This window comes from Amia ocellicauda, chromosome 9 (assembly GCF_036373705.1).
Source record: "Amia ocellicauda isolate fAmiCal2 chromosome 9, fAmiCal2.hap1, whole genome shotgun sequence".
Taxonomy (NCBI): domain Eukaryota; kingdom Metazoa; phylum Chordata; class Actinopteri; order Amiiformes; family Amiidae; genus Amia; species Amia ocellicauda.
The window spans coordinates 23,565,288-23,583,784 of NC_089858.1; the positions used below are offsets into that span (position 1 = coordinate 23,565,288).

The window sequence follows — 18,497 nt, forward strand, 5'->3', positions numbered from 1 at the left end:
TCCTCATCTAGGGTTTTGAAGACGTGGATGACTTGTATAAATAAGTGCCTGCAGGTGTCTAATCCAGACAGACTGAAAAACCCAAGCCCCCTCCACCTGTTCAATTGCCTCCTCTACAGAAGTCTATACTGACAGCCCTGCCTGGCACCTGCTGGCACTAGTTCACTTCACAGCTGATCTTACCCCTGTTCCTTGGTGCACCAAGATGCCCGCAGCTCTGAAACAGCATCTGGTCCAACGCAGCAGGATATGTGAGAAGTCTGAATGACATGCAGAGGTGAACAGGGTTTCATATGCATCCACAAATCCCTGCATGGATGAGACATTTTTGGGGACCAATGTTCTTATAATAACCTATTCCTTCTGGTGTGTGCTCTAATTATTGGCTCCTTACTTTGTTTCCTGAAGGCAGTGTGAAATCTTGAGTTTACTGTCTGAGGTATGTTGCTTGAAGTCAGTTGCATCTTCCTTTACCTTGGACACAAGTTGTATAAACACCTATTTTGTAGTATACATCCCAGAAAAAGGATTGATACACGTTGTCATTACTTCACAGAAAGGCAATACTATGTACAAACAAGCAAGATCAGTTTAATACATATACATACCAAATACACACATAGATATATAGAGCTCAGCAAACTATTACTACCTTTGCAAAAACAATAAAATACACTCTGAAAAGGAAGGAAATTGTAATGTATGCATAATATAGCCCCAAAACACTCAGTTTAATCAGTTCTGGAAGAACAACAACTAAAATAAATCTTCAACAGAACCTCCTGACCAATAAACTTACGATGAACAAATACCTCCTGCTGAAATATGTAATTATCCTGTGGATCTCTCTGAATAAACTGGTAGAGGCAATGTCCTTCACTTTTCCATTTGTGATTCATTTGAATGAGATGCTGACCCTGCAGTCTCTCAGCACCTGGATATCAAGGTAATGAGGAAGTGGGCATATTGGTATATTTATTTTGCATGATATTAATGTTGTCTTATTTGTAGAACAGGCACTGTGCAGGCACTAAGATCTAAGGCTCGGTTTGACAGGAAGTGTGGAGAGTGTGCTTGCTAAACATGTGGCTAAACAGCCACTTTCATTACTGTATGACCAGATTAATCTTTCAGCGATCAAAAAATGAAATTACATCTTACTTTTAAACTGTGTCCTTACTCATTTGCTAAGATTAATCTACCCATTTAAACTACCTGCTATACCTTTATTGTTCAAAGCCTTTGATAAACCTTTGCATCTGGAGAAAAAAAGACATGGTCACTTCAATAACAATCCTGTTTTCCTTTCACAAAACTGCAACTTGTGCATAAAAACAAGTAATTCCACACTTCTCTGAACCTTTTTAGAATAGAATGCTTGTTTGTCTGACCACTATTTGATAGGAATACAAATACTTACCCTTAAACAACACTGTTCCTCACAGCTGAGGATCAAAGTGTTGCCTCGGGCGAAATAGCTTTCAGAAGGTCAGACTAGAGAGAGGGAATAGGGGAATACAGTAGTACAGCCTGCCACATAGTCATATCCATCCAGCATTTACAATTCTAAATTTAGACCTTTTTTTGGGAAAACATTAAGTTGAAATGTTCCACGTGAATCTGATGAATATTCTACCACTAACGTGATCTTTGTTTTTTTACAATTATCATAAGCAAATGTGAATGTCTTACACACCAATCACAGAGCAAAGATTTTACATCACCAAGTGTTGTTTCTACTGATTCGGTAAGGGGTATTTAATTCTTCTTTCTACTGATTCCACCCATTTTTTTTTATATGGAATTACCTTGAAGATGTCAGCTTGGAGGGGTACAGTCCGCATGCCCCTGTGCGTCTGATGTCAGTCATGGCTGCACAATGCATGCTGTAATTCTGGCAGGTGAGGGGGGCACACCCCATTCTCCCACAGCTCAAACCACACAACACTACTGCTGTCCATTAGGTCCAGCCCAACTGGCAAGGCAGTAATGAGGCCTATGTGCTCCATGGATCCATTAGAAATCCACTCCGGCTACGTACTAAACAGTTTAAAGAAAACAAGGTATGAATAGGTTTCTCTTGAGTAAAAGTAAAAATATGTCATAATTGTATGGTGTTTGGTTTCTGACAAATACATTGCTGGTGATTGTCTTAGGATATAATTGGAAAGCAGCTGTGTTGCAATCTAAATTACAAGAGCAGAGCGTGCTGTCTGCCCAGCACATAATTAGATAAAAGAAAGAGACGCTGATGAGTGCTAGAGAGCCCTAAAAAATTAATAGGGCTGTCAGTCTCTCGCCTACAGAGTCTGAGTCTTGGCAAAGGGCACAGACACACACAAACCATCAATTGCCCGCCTTCACAAACACACACACTCGTCAACACATACCAATGTCCTGGTCAGCATTGCTAACTAGAGTCGATAGAAATTATTAATATAATTTATTTAGTCTCCATGGCTAAGAGCCAGTTAAGTTATAAAGAAAATATGTAAAGAAATGCATATAAATTATTTTAATAACAGATTTATTTATTTATTCTGGCTGCAAGAGTTCAAGTACTTATAATTATTCCACCTGTGTGGAGGCTGATAGCAGGCAGTAATAGGATATTGATTCCTCTTTGTTGTTGCCCTGGGAGGGCCTGCAGGCATTGCTCCACCAGACTCAGTGCCGGACTGATTACCGAATTTTCAAATGGTCTCTGTAAAGCTTCCTACAATTACATTTGGCAGGAAATTTGTTGAAAGTCTTCGGTCAAATATAAATTTTCCAAAGAAGAAGAAAAAACTCTTAAAGTTTAAATGTGATCATCTTCTTCAAAAACATTACTCACTGATATTCTGCTGCAAATGCAAAAAATATACACTGATCAGCCATAACATTATGACCACTGACAGGTGAAGTGAATATCATGGCACCTGTCAGTGGGTGGGATATATTAGACAGCAAGTGAACATTTTGTCCTCAAAGTTGATGTGTTAGAAGCAGGAAAAATGGGCAAGCGTAAGGATCTGAGCGACTTTGACAAGGGCCACATTGTGATGGCTAGACGACTGGGTCAGAGCATCTCCAAAACTGCAGCTCTTGCGGGGTCTTCCCGGTCTGCAGTGGTCAGTACCTATCAAAAGTGGTCCAAGGAAGGAAAAGCGGTGAACCGGCGACAGGGTCATGGGTGGCCAAGACTCATTGATGCACGTGGGGAGCGAAGGCTGGCCCGTGTGGTCCGACCCAACAGACGAGCTACTGTAGCTCAAATTGCTGAAAAAGTTAATGCTGGTTCTGATAGAAAGGTGTCAGAACACACAGTGCATCACAGTTTGTTGCGTATGGGGCTGCGTAGCCGCAGACCAGTCAGGGTGCCCATGCTGACCCCTGTTCACTGCCGAAAGCGCCTACAATGGGCACGTCAGCATCAGAACTGGACCACGGAGCAATGGAAGAAGGTGGCCTGGTCTGATGAATCACAAGTTCAAGGTGTTGACTTGGCCTCCAAATTCCCCAGATCTCAATCCAATCGAGTATCTGTGGGATGTGCTGGACAAACAAGTCCAATCCATGGAGGCCCCACCTCGCAACTTACAGGACTTAAAGGATCTGCTGCTAACGTCTTGGTGCCAGATACCACAGCACACCTTCAGAGGTCTAGTGGAGTCCATGCCTCAACGGGTCAGGGCTGTTTTGGCGGCAAAAGGGGGACCTACACAATATTAGGCAGGTGATCATAATGTTATGGCTGATCGGTGTATATTATATTGGTAAATTAACATAAAACTCCAAATTACATGGTATTGATTATTGCAGAAAATAAACACTTGCACCACAAACATAACTCTATCAGCATAAAACCGTACTATAACATTTCAAATAAATTTGAAATACCTCTTCCTTTTGTTTTGGTTTCGGATGTTACTCCAAAGATGATTTTCTAAAGCAGCCCACTGTAGTTTCCTGCTACACATGGAGGCATTTTAAACCAAAAAGATGAATATTGTAAACCAATTAAGCATTTAGTGACTGAATGACAAATTATGTTTGTTCTTTGAAATTTGAAAAACAATGACGTCAAACAGAATCAACTTGTGGGTTGTCCTAGGAAACTCGATTATTGTAACTGTGTCTTTTCTTGCATGGGGTTATGGGTCATGCTGTCATGTGCGATAAGCTTCTCTTCAATGGGTTGGGATATATAACTGGAGAAACCAAAGCAAAACAAATCAAGCCATTTTAAATTGAAAACATCTCTTTATTAGAAAAACTGAAGAGTCACTGTCTCTGTAAATAATGCAATGCTGGCAATTTAAAGTGTCTGAAAGGTCAGTCACAGCAATATTCACTGAGAAAAGCACATACCCAATTCAATCAACTTTGGAAGAGCAGCATTTAGAGAAAATATTTGTGGAATAAAGTTTTTCCAAATCAACCTGTCAGTTACGTTAAAATGTATATTGTTTTTCATTATAATCAGAGATTAGTCAATAATTTCTCAATTATCTCTCTCTCTCTCCCTCTCTCTCTCTCTCTCTCTCTCTCTCTCTATATATATATATATATATATATATATATATATATATACACCATACTGGTCAGGCAGAATTCTTACATTTAATGTTAAAGCTTGGAAAATATCAAAGAAAAAGTTTCAGGGAAGGTAAACTGCTCCAGTTACAACACACAAAAAAAAAAGAAATTGTATGTTTGATATTTATTAGAATTTCAGATGCCATTTGAATCTGTGGAATTTTTTGATTTATAACATTTCAAATGTATAAACCAGACTCTTTCCTGACAGGAGAAATGAATCACTACACAAACATTGCAGTACTTATTGTACTTTAGGAGGTTTAAACAGGTAAGTCTTTGGAGTTCAACACTGTTACAGTGGTTGATCCTGAGCAAAATGCAGCAAATGACCAAAACATTTCTACATACTTTATACAAAAAAAAAGAAAATTACAATCCTGATTCATGATAATGATATGAATGATGAGATGCTAATAAAATAATTTATAATAATTATGATAAACCAAAACATTTTGAGAATGAATTTCACTTTAAACATTTGGTTTGTTTTTCAGAGAGAAGTGGACCTGGAACACATTATTCAAGTATTACAGTCAAATGATTAGTTTTAAAATAAGTATTATTTATAAGTATTTATATATTTCATTTAATTAAAAAATCAATTTGCTAAAATCTGTAATTTGGAAGCATTAAAAAAAAAAAGAATACACTGAAATTCAAGTGGATGTCAATGACCAGTAGTACATACAAAGGAAACTTCTGACTGATATCAAGTTTAAGGGTATAGCAAATAAAAGCTAATTTTCTTCTTTCCCTGGATTGGAACTGACATTTTAAATTGGCCAGCTGTAGGAGCAGACAGGCAGTTGAAGAGTGTCAGACAGGTTCCTATTTCTCTGCGTAAGATAAGAAAACTGAATCTGAAGAATGAAAAGCTAGATTCTGTTCGTCACAATGGACTGCAAGAAATTGAATGAATACCAGTAATACAAATGCTACACCAGTGCTGACGTTTGCTCTCTTTCTTCCAGAGCTGGAATACAGAATCCCTTAGACTGAGACATAAACATGTTCCTGCAGCTTTATTCTATTTGCAGAAGCAATTAAGGCCTAAATTATTTGCACAATAACAATGTCAGTGTTCTTCTGAGCTAAAGCAGCATCTGAAGATCGTATCATGCCAGAATTGATTGAGCAGGATTCAGAGACATCACCAAGTCGCAGCTGACTTGTACTATGTTTCATAAAATAAATTAATTGTTAAAAAAATAAATACAATTAGCTTCATACCAAAAATAAAATTCAAAGTATGCAGTTTACGCGGAAATTACAACAGGTACTTTTTTCAGAAATATTCCCACAGTTGCATGACAGTTTCTGTCTTTGCTTTCCTCATAGTGCTTCAGTAAACTAGCAAACAATCAAATTCCACTGGTCTACCTTAAATAAAATCCCAGATAGAGAACAGTGTTGCCAGAGAGGAGACACAGCTATTTAACAGCAGTCCCTGGGAGTGCTTCATTAGTCCCTGAAGTGAAGTGGGCATACCTGGCCGAGTCTCAGCTTTTCTCCCCATGTGGCCCCACAGGGTCCCTTCTGAATAGCAAGGCCACCCCCTTCCGGAAGCGCTGGTCCCGTACACTATAGATGATGACATTGCAGCAGCTGTTGGTCGTTAGGATCCAAAAAGCAAAGAAAGAGAAGTTGCACCACTGGTATCCCACCACGTTGCCAAGGACAAAGACAGCAATGGGGGAGAAGGAGGCCGTGAAGGCGAATGTGAGGATGCCTATAGTTTTGGCTGCCTTGATGTCGGAAAAGGACGGTCTATGTGAGCACCCGCCTTGGCTGCTGTCCCCACCAAGGCCCCCTTCTGCCAGCAGCTTGCGCTTTCGAGAGTAGCGCCGGATGCTGGTGAAGGAGAGGATATTGACCACAAGGGTGCCGCCCAGCAGCGAGAAGTCAAAGGCCGGGAAGAGCAGCAGGATGTTCCCATTGGGCGGGGGGAGTGTCCCATCCCACAGGGGGGTGTAGTTGCACATGCGGCTGCACTCGTTGTACTCCAGCGTGAAGGCGTTGCTCAAGACCAAAGGCGCCAGGGCCAGGAGGAAGCTGCCGGCCCAGGACAGGACAATGAGGAGCAGAGTCCGTCGGCGTGTCACTACAGAGTCCTTGTGCAGCGGCTTCAGGATGGCCACGCTGCGCTCCACAGTCATTAAGAAGATGGTGCTGATGGAAACAAAGGTGCAGCCGGCAAACACCGGGCCAATCAGCTTACAGGGCTGCCAGGGACCCCACAGCCCCCCCGCCATGGCCATGGAGCCCCCCTGGTACCACACAGGGGGAGTGCTGGTCACCATCAGTGTGATCTCAGTGTAGACTGAGAAGGGCACAACCAGCACACCCACCATCATATCGGCCAACGCCAGGGACACTGCCGGGGCAACACAAAAAACACATTTACATACAGCATCTTTTACAGCACCGAGATGTGAACCATGGCATGACTGTCGTAGGTCTATAAAAGTTAAAGATCTAACAGACATTCTGCTTGACTCTCTGCCAGGTTTTCATTGGTTAAACTTGTATTCGCCTTGCCTGTAAAAATCTGCCTCTTTGGGTTATACTGACAATTACATATTTCAAAACCAAACAACCCCCTGATCTTTAGAAGGTTTATTTATATATATTGATGTAATAATATATAGTTTTTTTGTATGGTAGCTGAATCAGAAAGTGGTACGATGTACTATTCCTGTTATAGGCTAGTTTAGCAGGTTCACAGGTTATTCCAGAACAGAGAATCTAGTCACACACACACGATTAAACACATCAATGTACAATAAAGAGAAAAGAGAAAATAGGAGACAAAGGGGTGGGGGCCCAGCATTTAATCTTCAGGGGTCAAGATATGCTCTGTTCTCAGACTGAGCGACTGTGCATCATAATTTAGCATGTCACTCTTTCCATTTTCTCTAATGTTAGAAACAACCTAATTGGTGGAACAATTTAACTTCTCTCTCTCTCTCTCTCTCTCTCTCTCTCTCTCTCTCTATACTCACAGTTTATATATTATATGTGTATGTATATTTTATATATTTGTACTCCTTAAAAACATTTATGTAAAGAAATAGTGATGAAATGTCTTGCAAGGACATATACCTAATACTGAGTTTTTAATTTCAAAAGATGACAGCAGCTTTCAAAATTTGCTTTCATAAATGTAGCTTTCATAATTTAATCAGCTACAAAATCAATTCACAAAACCAGATTATCTGTGGTTTAAAAATGTAATTAACATTAATGTGAACAACGTATTTAGATTCACAAAACTTTAGAGCTTCTCAGACAAATACTGTCATATAAAACCTCTCTGCGTATGGAAAGTAAGGGCTGCTATTCTGCAGAAAACCAAAAATAAAAAAGGAAATCACCATAACTGCATCCTGCATGTAGACCTTGACATTTCAAGTACTGTCTATGTATTGACTCTGTAGAGGCAGATATTTTTAAAAACTATTACTTCTCTTTTATGACATCTTGTCCTACTATCTCCAATACAGAAAAAACCTTTCCCCTGTAGAATTGAATCTGCCCATTGTATACTGGATCTTTCTACACCTACCACCTTTCTATATCATCTGAATGCGATTTCCCACATTCTGTCTACACAATTCATGACAAATTCCCTTTTAGTTACAGCAATTAGAGTACTGTATTCCCATCCCTCCTATACAGCCCGGCACTGTCTGAGCTCACTGACCACTGTCCAGAGTATATCCCCCACACACAAATAAATACACAAACACACATATTACCTGTGCTCACTTACGGATGTGAAACCTGATAATCAAATGCAAACATGACATATAGAAACTGGACAATACGTAGAAGAATGGAAAAGAAATGACAAGAAGAGATAGAAAAATAAATTAATGGATCCAGAAACAAAAACAAAAACGTGACACCACTGAAAGAGTGAAAATGTTAAAATGGCAGCAAGATGAAAAAAGACCAAGAATACGAGCACCTAAAAAATGCGAAGATTAAATAATAAACAGGTGCAACATGGAGAAGGGAAGCTGTAAATTGAATCTTGGGGAGTTTGTCTTTCTCATGTTCCTGATACACAGATGAGACCTGTCTGCTTTCAAAGAGAACCATACAGACAGGCAGTGATGTGACTGATTGCACGTGTGTGTATGTGGATTGCCGTGTTACCTTTGAGGTAGCCCTGCGGTGTGCGGAACTGGCGCGTCTGCAGGAAGACACTGAGGGTCACCACGTTGCCGATGACGATAGCAAAGGTCAGGCTGACCATGAACACCACAGCCAGAGTGCGGTTCAGGAGGCCACAGCAGCAGAAGGTACAGAGGGGAGCCAGCGAGTCTCCGGCCTCTGGCACCGTCCTGGCTGGCATTGTGAGGTTGGTTCTGTCTGTGGATCCCCCCAGCCCTTCAGATCCCCAAAGCGCTGTTAGATTCCCGAGGAGGGCTGACATGGCAGATACCGAGGCCATTCCTGGTCCCCAGAGTGTAGCGCAGCAGCCCTAGGATACACTCGTCCCAGGGCCTGTGTGCCAGGCTGTGGCATGTGACTGTCAGGAGAGGGAGGAGAGAAAATACAGATGTAGGTTATACCGAAAGAGACGATCACATAGGCCCCCTGTAGTGTGATTATTTCATAAGAATTTACTCCAAATAAGAGCAGTCTCATTTTAATGTTGTTTGCATCTCCCAATACGAATACCATCACACGTGCCATGTTTGTTGTTGTGTAACTGACGCACAGAACACAACAGGTCATCCCATCTAACTGAAAACACAAACTTTGTCAGGGGATTCAGAGCATACTCTGCAAATACTGAATGGTGTGTGGTTATGGCTAGACACAAACAAGTACATACTAACATAAAAGTACAACTGCAGAAACTGGTGTAAGACTTTTTGTTTTGGAGCAACTGCAAATGTGACTAAAAGATTATCTCATGTTAGTACAGTTAAAATACTTTATATTTAGCTTAAAGTATATCACAGCTGTTGTTATCCAAAATATTTCACTCATTGCCAAATGCAGCACAGTGATTCTTCATTTCATCAGTAGGCAACAGTACTGTTGGTTTATATACCAAACAATCCTATAAAAGTTCATATAGCTGGAAGGGGAGCTAAAAGGATACAAATGTTGGACCAATCTGGTGAGAATGTGGATCTGTGATCTAGCCAGGGGGAAACCATCACATGCAAGCAAGTTTTACAAGTGAAAACTGACACATGATTTCTCATTAAAACATTGCCTCTCCTGCATGACAGCTATTCATTACACATCAACCACTTAATCATGAAGAAAACCATAATCAAAGAGGACTTACTGAACAGTGCTGGTTTATTTTCTCTAATGTTTAATACTAGGAAACACACAGTGTAAATTACCAGCATTTCTGAATTAAAAGGCAGTTTTCTTCGAAGAAATCCTGTCATTAATTGTGGTGTCCAAACCAAGTTAATGAATTTACTATACAGCTCCATAATAAGATGAGTCTTGTATGCACTGGGGAGCAAAGTGATGATCCCACTCTGAGTCACAAGATTTCAAGAACACCCCCTTTTCATTGGGGAAATCAGGACATTTTGCCTTTCAATCTTTTAACTAATCTCCTTGGTTGAAATGCATATAGAAATCAAGATTGAGTCATGAAGTAAGAGACAAAGATAACAGCAGACAGAGAACGCTGCTGAAAGAGACAACCCTGGGTGCACAGCTTATTTTAATTGTACTCATGAAAACGGGTCTCAAAAGACAAATTGTGAATCATTCTGAAATACAGCACCCAAGGCCAAAGACATGATATTTACCAGCAATATTACACACAAGAAGCTTCTTATGTTTTGGACTGTGCAATACCAGTGTCTATCACATCATATTATACTGGGAACAATCACTCAGCTATTCAGGAAGACCCCCCCAAAAAAGAAAAAAACACGCTGGCAGTTTCTCAATATGGTGTTTAAATTGAATGCTTGGAAAGGGGGAGGAGAGGATGTTGATGGTGGGTATTGAGGACAGGAGATGAATAGAAGAATCACCATAGAAACCAATGGAGTCTCAGTCAGAAGTTTGCAAAACAGTGTGCAACAAACTAACTAAATTAATCAAATAACAGTTTCAAATGAAGGATGTGAACTTTTACTGTACAAAATAATTTATCCAAGCTTGTTCTACATGATTGTTAAACAAATTCAACTTTCAAAATATACCATAAACCCCAAGAAAAAATTATAACACGGGTCTCCCTGGTTTCAGTACTTACAAAGCATACTTTACCTTCATGAGAAAATGACTCATGAATTATAATATTCTATGATTTAGGCCATTTAAAATGGTTATACTTTTAACTGTCAAGCATTTTTAAGCACTTAATCCTTAATTGCAAAAGATACACGCTTTTCCCTAATGAACCAAACAGGCATTTTTCAAAATAATGGTTTCATAATTAATTAGGCACTGCCTTTGCAGACTAATTTTGAAGTTACAAGGTTGCTAAAGAGGATTGTCTCCGCAGGTCAGAATGTAGTAAATACAGAACATAGCTGCATTTATATAATAATGTTGATAATTAAATATAGAATCAGATACTTCAGAAAGATACTTCAGATCAGAAAGGCAATGGGATAGGAACTTTACAAAATACAATTATCAGTTTGCCACCTGGATTTTTTCTTATCACCTTTCTGTCATACCTTGTCAGTTCAGATAATGCACTCTAGGTAAATCTAAAAAACATTGTAGAGATGGGTTTAGACATTGCAAGAGAATGGTTTGAGAATAGTGGTTTTGATTTCAAGTACAAACAGCAGTTAATACAATTCATTTTGCTAAATAAACTTAACAAAAAGTCAATTTATGCATTTCGTTTTTGTAAAATAATAAAAACTAGAAGCTACTATTCTAGACTATTCTAAAACCTAGGGTAAGCAAAGCCTTTGGGGCTAAAGTAAGGAACATTTCTAATAATACATGTAATTTCTGTGATTGTATTCAATTTCTGCATATTTGTGACAGTATGGAGCTGTAGCTTGTAACACTGTGCATATCCACCCATTATTACAATAGGTATGCACACATACATTAATAGGACTCTGACAACACAGTGCAAGTGTTTCTGCTGTATAGGAGGCTAACTGTCTGCTCATATTGACACAGTGCTGCCTCCAATCTCTGGTCATGCAGACCCCGAGCAGTAAGAGAGAACAATGGTGATGTAAACTGGTGAGGATACTGATGCTGATTTGGATATAATATCTGTGGGCCACACTAGTAATAATGTTCAATAGTTATTTTTTTGGTACAGTAGGAAGACCGTGGAGAAGATGCCACTGGCTGGGTCAGGGTGCTGTCAATGCACTGCCTAGCTAGTTAGCTGTGAGTAACAGCGAACAGTCATCTGGAATAATGAACTCGGCAGTTCTGCATCCCAGGGCACTGGAAGCTCAGTGCCAGTTTGCATTTTTACTCTCACAATCGGCATGTGATGAATCCCTCGGTTTGTAAACCCTCTCAAGGCCAGAGTAATCCACCCCGATACCTTACTGCGCCAGAAGAACACTACGAGTAGCACTTAATAAATAAATAAATGAATAAAGACTTAAGCAAAGATGTGGCTAAGTCTTATTTTGATGTTTTATTATTTATCATGATCCGAGGTCAACAGCAAGATGAGAGGGACTTAAAATGAAGGAACTGAGAGACAAAATCCAGAAATAAAATAGATTATCTACATACTGGTCCCAATCAACAGCCCAGTCCTTCGCAGAGCCCTGCTGTTCTATGTCAATGTTCATTGTATTGTCTATACTCTGTGTGTATTGAACTGCATTTATTTTGCCTCAGTATCATCTGTATGGAATATCTTCTTTCAGTGCACAGCTTACTCACCATACTTGTAGCTCACCTCACGTTTTCAGCAGTGGTGAACTGTTTAGCCACTTTACTGCTCCACTGATCCATTCATCACAGACAATGAATGTGTTAATATTTGTTTTAAATGCTAGACAGCTGATTTAAACTCAGGACTTGGGACTTTGTTTGTAGGGGTTTTCCAATACAGTAACCCTCGATTTAAGATTACAAAGCCTAGTTTAAGAGTTTCACACTACGAACACTCATTGCAAACAATCAGTGCTGATAACTGGAGGGGAATTTAAGCATATTCTAACAAATTAAATAAACATGAGCATCAAACTTACAAATTAACTTCACTCTTGAATTCAAATATCACTAAACTAATCGCTTACTGAGCAAACTCCTTAAATACCCTCAACATTATCTGCTAAAAAGTTTCTAAGAACTACACCACTTGCTCAGCTGTATGCCTTATAATACCTAATGTTCATACAAACAGCTCAAAAACAATTACATACCATTTATTGTATTAGCACAATATTTCTGTTAATTCATACCGTATTTCGTGTTGCCTAAAGCAGGATGCTTTACCAAAGCATTATTTATAGTTTGCTACCGAATGTATTAAGCTAAAAAGAAATAGCTCATATTTGATCAAAATAAATAAAGTAGTACTGTGGCAGAGTTTAACTATAAGAAATACTGTAATTCCACCCAGTTCAGTAAAACTGACACATCATTGCTAAGTACTGTAAAGTACATTTTGCAAAAGATTTGATGAAGGACTACTAAAAAACCTCATCAATCAATATAAATGCATTTCTGCAAACACTTAGATATAAAGGCTAAAGAACCAAACCCCTGCGTTGTATTCAACAGCACTCCACATACAATAAGCATTTCAAAAAAGTATTTGGTTTCAGATGCTCTCACACAGGGTGGGAAAGAAAGTCCAATGGGATCTGAACATGGTGAAGTATTATGTCTGGTTGATGAGTGATGACTGCAGTTTCAGTGTGAGGCAGCCTGTTGCTCTTCCCCACAATCAGGTTTTCAGCTAAACTTCAGCAACAGAGTGTACACCATAACTTCCAGACAGCCAGATGCTAGACTGAAATGTATTGTATTGCAAATCAAAAATAAGATGAAAATGTCAATAATATATGTGTAGAAGCCGCTACCCATACAATCCATTTGAGTCACAAACAAACAGATAGATTAGGCTATAGGACTGTCTTTTATTGTACCCCAATCTCTGAAGAATTAAATGTGCAGCAATCTGTTGCCATATGGGATATTTATAAAGCTTTACTCTAAACTCCTTTTGATAACTACGGAATTCAGGAATGGGAAATAAAATATTAGCATGTGGGATTTCAGGGATTTAATTTTTTACATCCACCCACAAGTACAAAAATGGATATAAGTTATAAAATGCTTATTAAGTGTTTTGTTTTTTTGTTTTTTCCTGAAGTCATTCTATAACAATTCAACTATGTACTGGTACTGATCTACAAATCCTAGGATACAGAAAAATGCCTTGCATCTATACTGCAAGGAATACTAAATATATATATATATATATATATATATATATATATATATATATATATATATATATATATATATATATATATAAAAGAAAAAAAGAAACAATCCCCACATATGCTTCCTCCCTTCACAGAACTTCAATGAAGTATGACAATATAGCACATAAACTGTTTCTCACCTGCATGCTAGTGAATCAGTGAATGGTCCACGCTCAATACCTGGTCTATAATCTCAGTGGTCAATGTCCCTTTTAAAAGAGCAGTCCCACTGCAGTAGATCCCATTCTGTGAAACATACGCTAAATCCAAGCCCTTGTCAAAAAATCAACTGCTTAACCCTCAAGTCCTGATTTCACTGTGTTCAACTCCACCACCTCCCTCCTCAAGTGAACGCTTTCTTGGTGTGTCTCTCTCTCCCTCCCTCTCTCTCTCTGTGTTTCTCTCTTGCGTTCTCACAACCACAGCTGCCAGCTCGTGTCTCCTGAAGCTACAGCCCCCTCCCTTTCTCCCTTTCCCTCTGTGTTTGTCTCCCTCCCTGCTCTCTCCCTTTCCCGATTCTCACACCTCCAAGTCATTCCTGCTGCCAACCCCTGACTTCTTCCAGTACCCCTATCTTGCATTCACGTGTTCACCATTGTTTTCTTGTTGCAGTAAGGATTTTCTACCCCTCACCCAAGCTCCTCCTGTGAATATTCATGTCAATCCCTGCTTTCCAATATTCCACTATATTTCTCTTAATCCTCATCCAGTCTCTCACTTACTCATGCTGCTCTACTTAACATCTTTGTACTATCTCTCTCTCTCTCTCTCTCTCTCTCTCTCTCTCTCTCTCTCTCTCTCTCCAGCTCCTTGCCTCAAGGTACTGCCTTAACCCTTTCTTCAACTTACCCAGTCTCTCAGTGTTGTTCTCTAGCAATGATTCCCTGGGTTATAATCAACTCAGTGATGCTCATGTTGCTTGGATGCAAATTCACGTTGGAAGCCCCTGTAACACGGAATGCTTGCAAGCTGGATTCAAAAGCCCATGGTTACATGATTTTATTGCACTCTACAAAGATAGATGTTTGGCTATTTGTTTTTAGGAATCACAATAAATGTCTAGTAATATGCTGGCCTATTTGTATTCCCCTTCTCTAGGGAAAATATTACTCCTTTTTGGAACAGCTACTAAGAACTGCCTCTCTCCCTACTTCTCTCCTCACTTTGACCACATGTACAGAAGCATAAAGCATAAACACAGACACACATGCACATATTTACACTCAAAGAATTAACAAAAGAAGAAATCTCAATTAATGTAGTCAGCGCTGAATCTTGTCCTGCCACATACAATAGACTGCAGCCTTGTCAAGACAGCTCTGACCTCATAAGCCTTTTCATCTAACCTAGCCAGGTCCTTATGAGTTTACGTTCACTTTCAAATACACATGCTGCGGTTTGTTTTAAATTCAAAAAAGGTAGTGATCAAAGAACATATGCCATCCATATCCTTATGTATGGGGAAACAACAGAGAGGGGGGAATTAATATGTATGCTGCTGATAAAGAAGAAACCATAACAGGACCATGAACACATTCAGGTTCTGATGCAGGTCAAAGGATCTCTCTTTTCTAAACACTTGAAGAGTGACTTCTATGGAATATCAATGATTTCATCTGCAGTTTTGCATTCTTGTAGTACTTATTTAGCCATAATCTCATTCTTTGTTGATTTGAAAAGAGTCAAAACTCAGATATGTAATTATCTCCTATACTAGAAGTGAGACTGAAGACTGTTGGTACTGCCTCCCAAACTAGCCAAATGAGAAAGTCATGAGATAAGTCCAGTAAGCAGTTCTCTCTCCATCTGCTGGTGGCCCTTCCCCAGTCAATGATTTTGCCATCTGATAGGATTATGATATTCCCGGAAAGGAACATTCAAGTAGGACATCAAACATGCATGCACAAGTAAGTATGATAATATTAATGTTACTACAAGAAGAATATGATGATTGTGCCTTGATGATTACTAAGCTCCTCAAACATGTTTTACATTTTAAATACAAAGGTAAATCTTTGTAGTTTACTTCTAGACTAGGATCATTACAAAGTAGAAAATATATATTTTCTAGTATGCCTTGAGACTTAGAGATGCTAAGAAGAAAATCAAAGTTATGGGTTGACATATGGAATAAAAAAAATAAAAACTCATGCTCCCATCACAATGACCACATACAGCTATCAAAGAGTTGTCAAAAGCAGCAGCATCACACTTTGTCTTGTCAGTCACTTCCTGATTTGAGATTTGAATTCCACACAAGTGCAGAGTCAATTCAAGTTGATTACGCCTCTGAAGCTTACTTGAGCTCTGCTGGCTTTACTTTTCATCTTTGACGTTTCTCGTGCTTTGTGAGGGAAATCTACAGCACCGTTCTCAGCAGATGTTGGTTTCTCTGTTCTTGCTCGCTGACCCCACTGTGAGCTCAGAGTCCCCACAGGCCTACAGGGTCCCCGAATGCTTTTAATATCAAAACATATGGTGCTTAGCTCCCCTCTGTCCCTTCTTAAAGGCACAGCCTGTAATTGTTCACTAGTATGAAGAGCTTGTATTTAATTGTAAAAAGTAAAATAATAATAATAATAATAATAATAATAATAATAATAATAATAATAATAATAATAATAATAATAATAATAAATAAAAAACAGCTGCAATCAAGGGGCATAAAGAGCTAGTTTGTTCCACATTTCCAAAACATCTTAAAGATACCAAAATAACAAAATTAAGGATCCTAGAGTATAGGCCAATGGTATGTAAAACTTGGTATTAGCAGGGTTAATTTAAGATGGAAATAAACATATACTTATTTTATAATCATTATCTTTCTTAAACCTAATTCCCCCAAATACAAAAAACTGCTGACACTGAAAAATACATATGTACCCTTGAGACAAAGCCGCTGCTTGCTTTAGATAAATGGCCCAGCAATTAAAGACAGATTCCCTTGACACCTATGAACATCTTCTTGAATGCCATTCTACGGTTTCCTTTAAAACCAAAGTACATATATGTTTCCCATTTCAGTATATCCTTTACAGTTCATGTATATGTTGAGATAAATTGTTATATTGTGGAAACTTGGCACAGCATCAGTCATTAAGTTCATTTAAAAAAAGCAAACCTACTTTCTTCTCAGTTCATGCAATGGTGAATTTAAACTAGTAATCCTTCCACATCTTAGATGCATAGGATAATGAAGGTTAATATATATAGTTGTCATAATAATGACCAACCCTTGGGTACCACACTGCAGATTTGCAAAATAATTTATAACATAATAGCTAATTTGCAGCGTATAAACATCATATCTCATGCTTCCAGATCTCTGGAAAATCTTCATTAATGAGAATGGAAGATTTCCCTTGGCAAATAGTAAAGCTTATAGCAATTCCTGAATTTCTTATAAACTTTAAAAATGTATCAAGTTAAACTTAAATTACAACAAACTTAAAAAGGAATGTCTTAGTAAGTATTTGTGAGTTAAACCTCAGAGCTATTCCACCCACTGAAGAAGGCTACTGTAGAAAAATGGGTTTCTCTCAAACAATGTGATTTGCTTGGTAATCTCTTCTGGCACTTCCTGCGATGTGCCGCATGGTCACAAGGATCTGAGGAGATGAACAGATAAATCAGATTCTGTGATTCATCTACCATATTTGAGCCATTGCGTTATTTTGAGTTTCTCCACTCATTTTCTGTAAATAACCATGGTTTATTATTAATACTCATGCACAGTCTTAAAAACAACTAACAAACAGTAATGCATTTGTATATAATATGGTATGTAATTGTGTAGCCATGGCAGAAATAAAACGTATATTTTGTGCTGTTTGCACAAGTTCACATTAAATACAAATCAGTTTTAAAAGAAATCACTTTTTACTTTCATTCTGCTTCCAAAGTAAAACTGCATTAATTCTGTTCTTTCGAAACATGCACACAATCATTTGAATGGAAATGGCTTTTTGTTTCCTTATTGATTGCTTTTATGCAAATATGTCTACAACCAAAACTGGGTTTTCAAGACTGATCACTGCATATGCTTAAACACTTCCCTTATGAACAACCCTTATGGTGTAACTCGAAAAAGCATAGCTATCCTGATCTAACTACCTTACAGACAGTTTATTTAAGGTGACAGATAAGCAAGGTTTTTTTGGTTTGGTTTGTTTTTTAATGGTTACCTTTGCTTCTGGATCAGGAAAAAGTGGAGTGCTTAAAACTTTTTTCCCCTCCTTTTGGCACGGTATGGTTAATGCACTAACTTGTCCCTCTCATTCAAGATCTTGTCCTTTATTATGTTGTTTGTATTATGTTTATAGAAAAGTCCGATATTAGCTTAAGATACTATGGATGCACATACAATATGACAGGTTAAATGGTTACCTGCAAGGGCAGGCAGGGAGTAAACATACCATTGTAACCCACATCTGTTGCTAAAATCCTGGTTTGGCACAGAATAATATTTATAAAATGACCTAA

At 38.6% G+C, this 18,497-nt stretch overlaps 1 protein-coding gene across 1 annotated transcript; it reads right to left on the minus strand.

The window, feature by feature from the left end:
- Positions 1-5,209: 5,209 nt before the first annotated feature.
- Positions 5,210-9,112, minus strand: LOC136758259 (trace amine-associated receptor 13c). The gene is made up of 2 exons (XM_066712515.1): positions 8,746-9,112; positions 5,210-6,958 (listed from the first exon to the last, which is right to left on the minus strand). Exons 1-2 carry the CDS (start codon positions 9,041-9,043, stop codon positions 6,084-6,086), a joined length of 1,173 nt encoding a protein of 390 aa, XP_066568612.1. The 5' UTR covers positions 9,044-9,112; the 3' UTR covers positions 5,210-6,083.
- Positions 9,113-18,497: the final 9,385 nt, after the last annotated feature.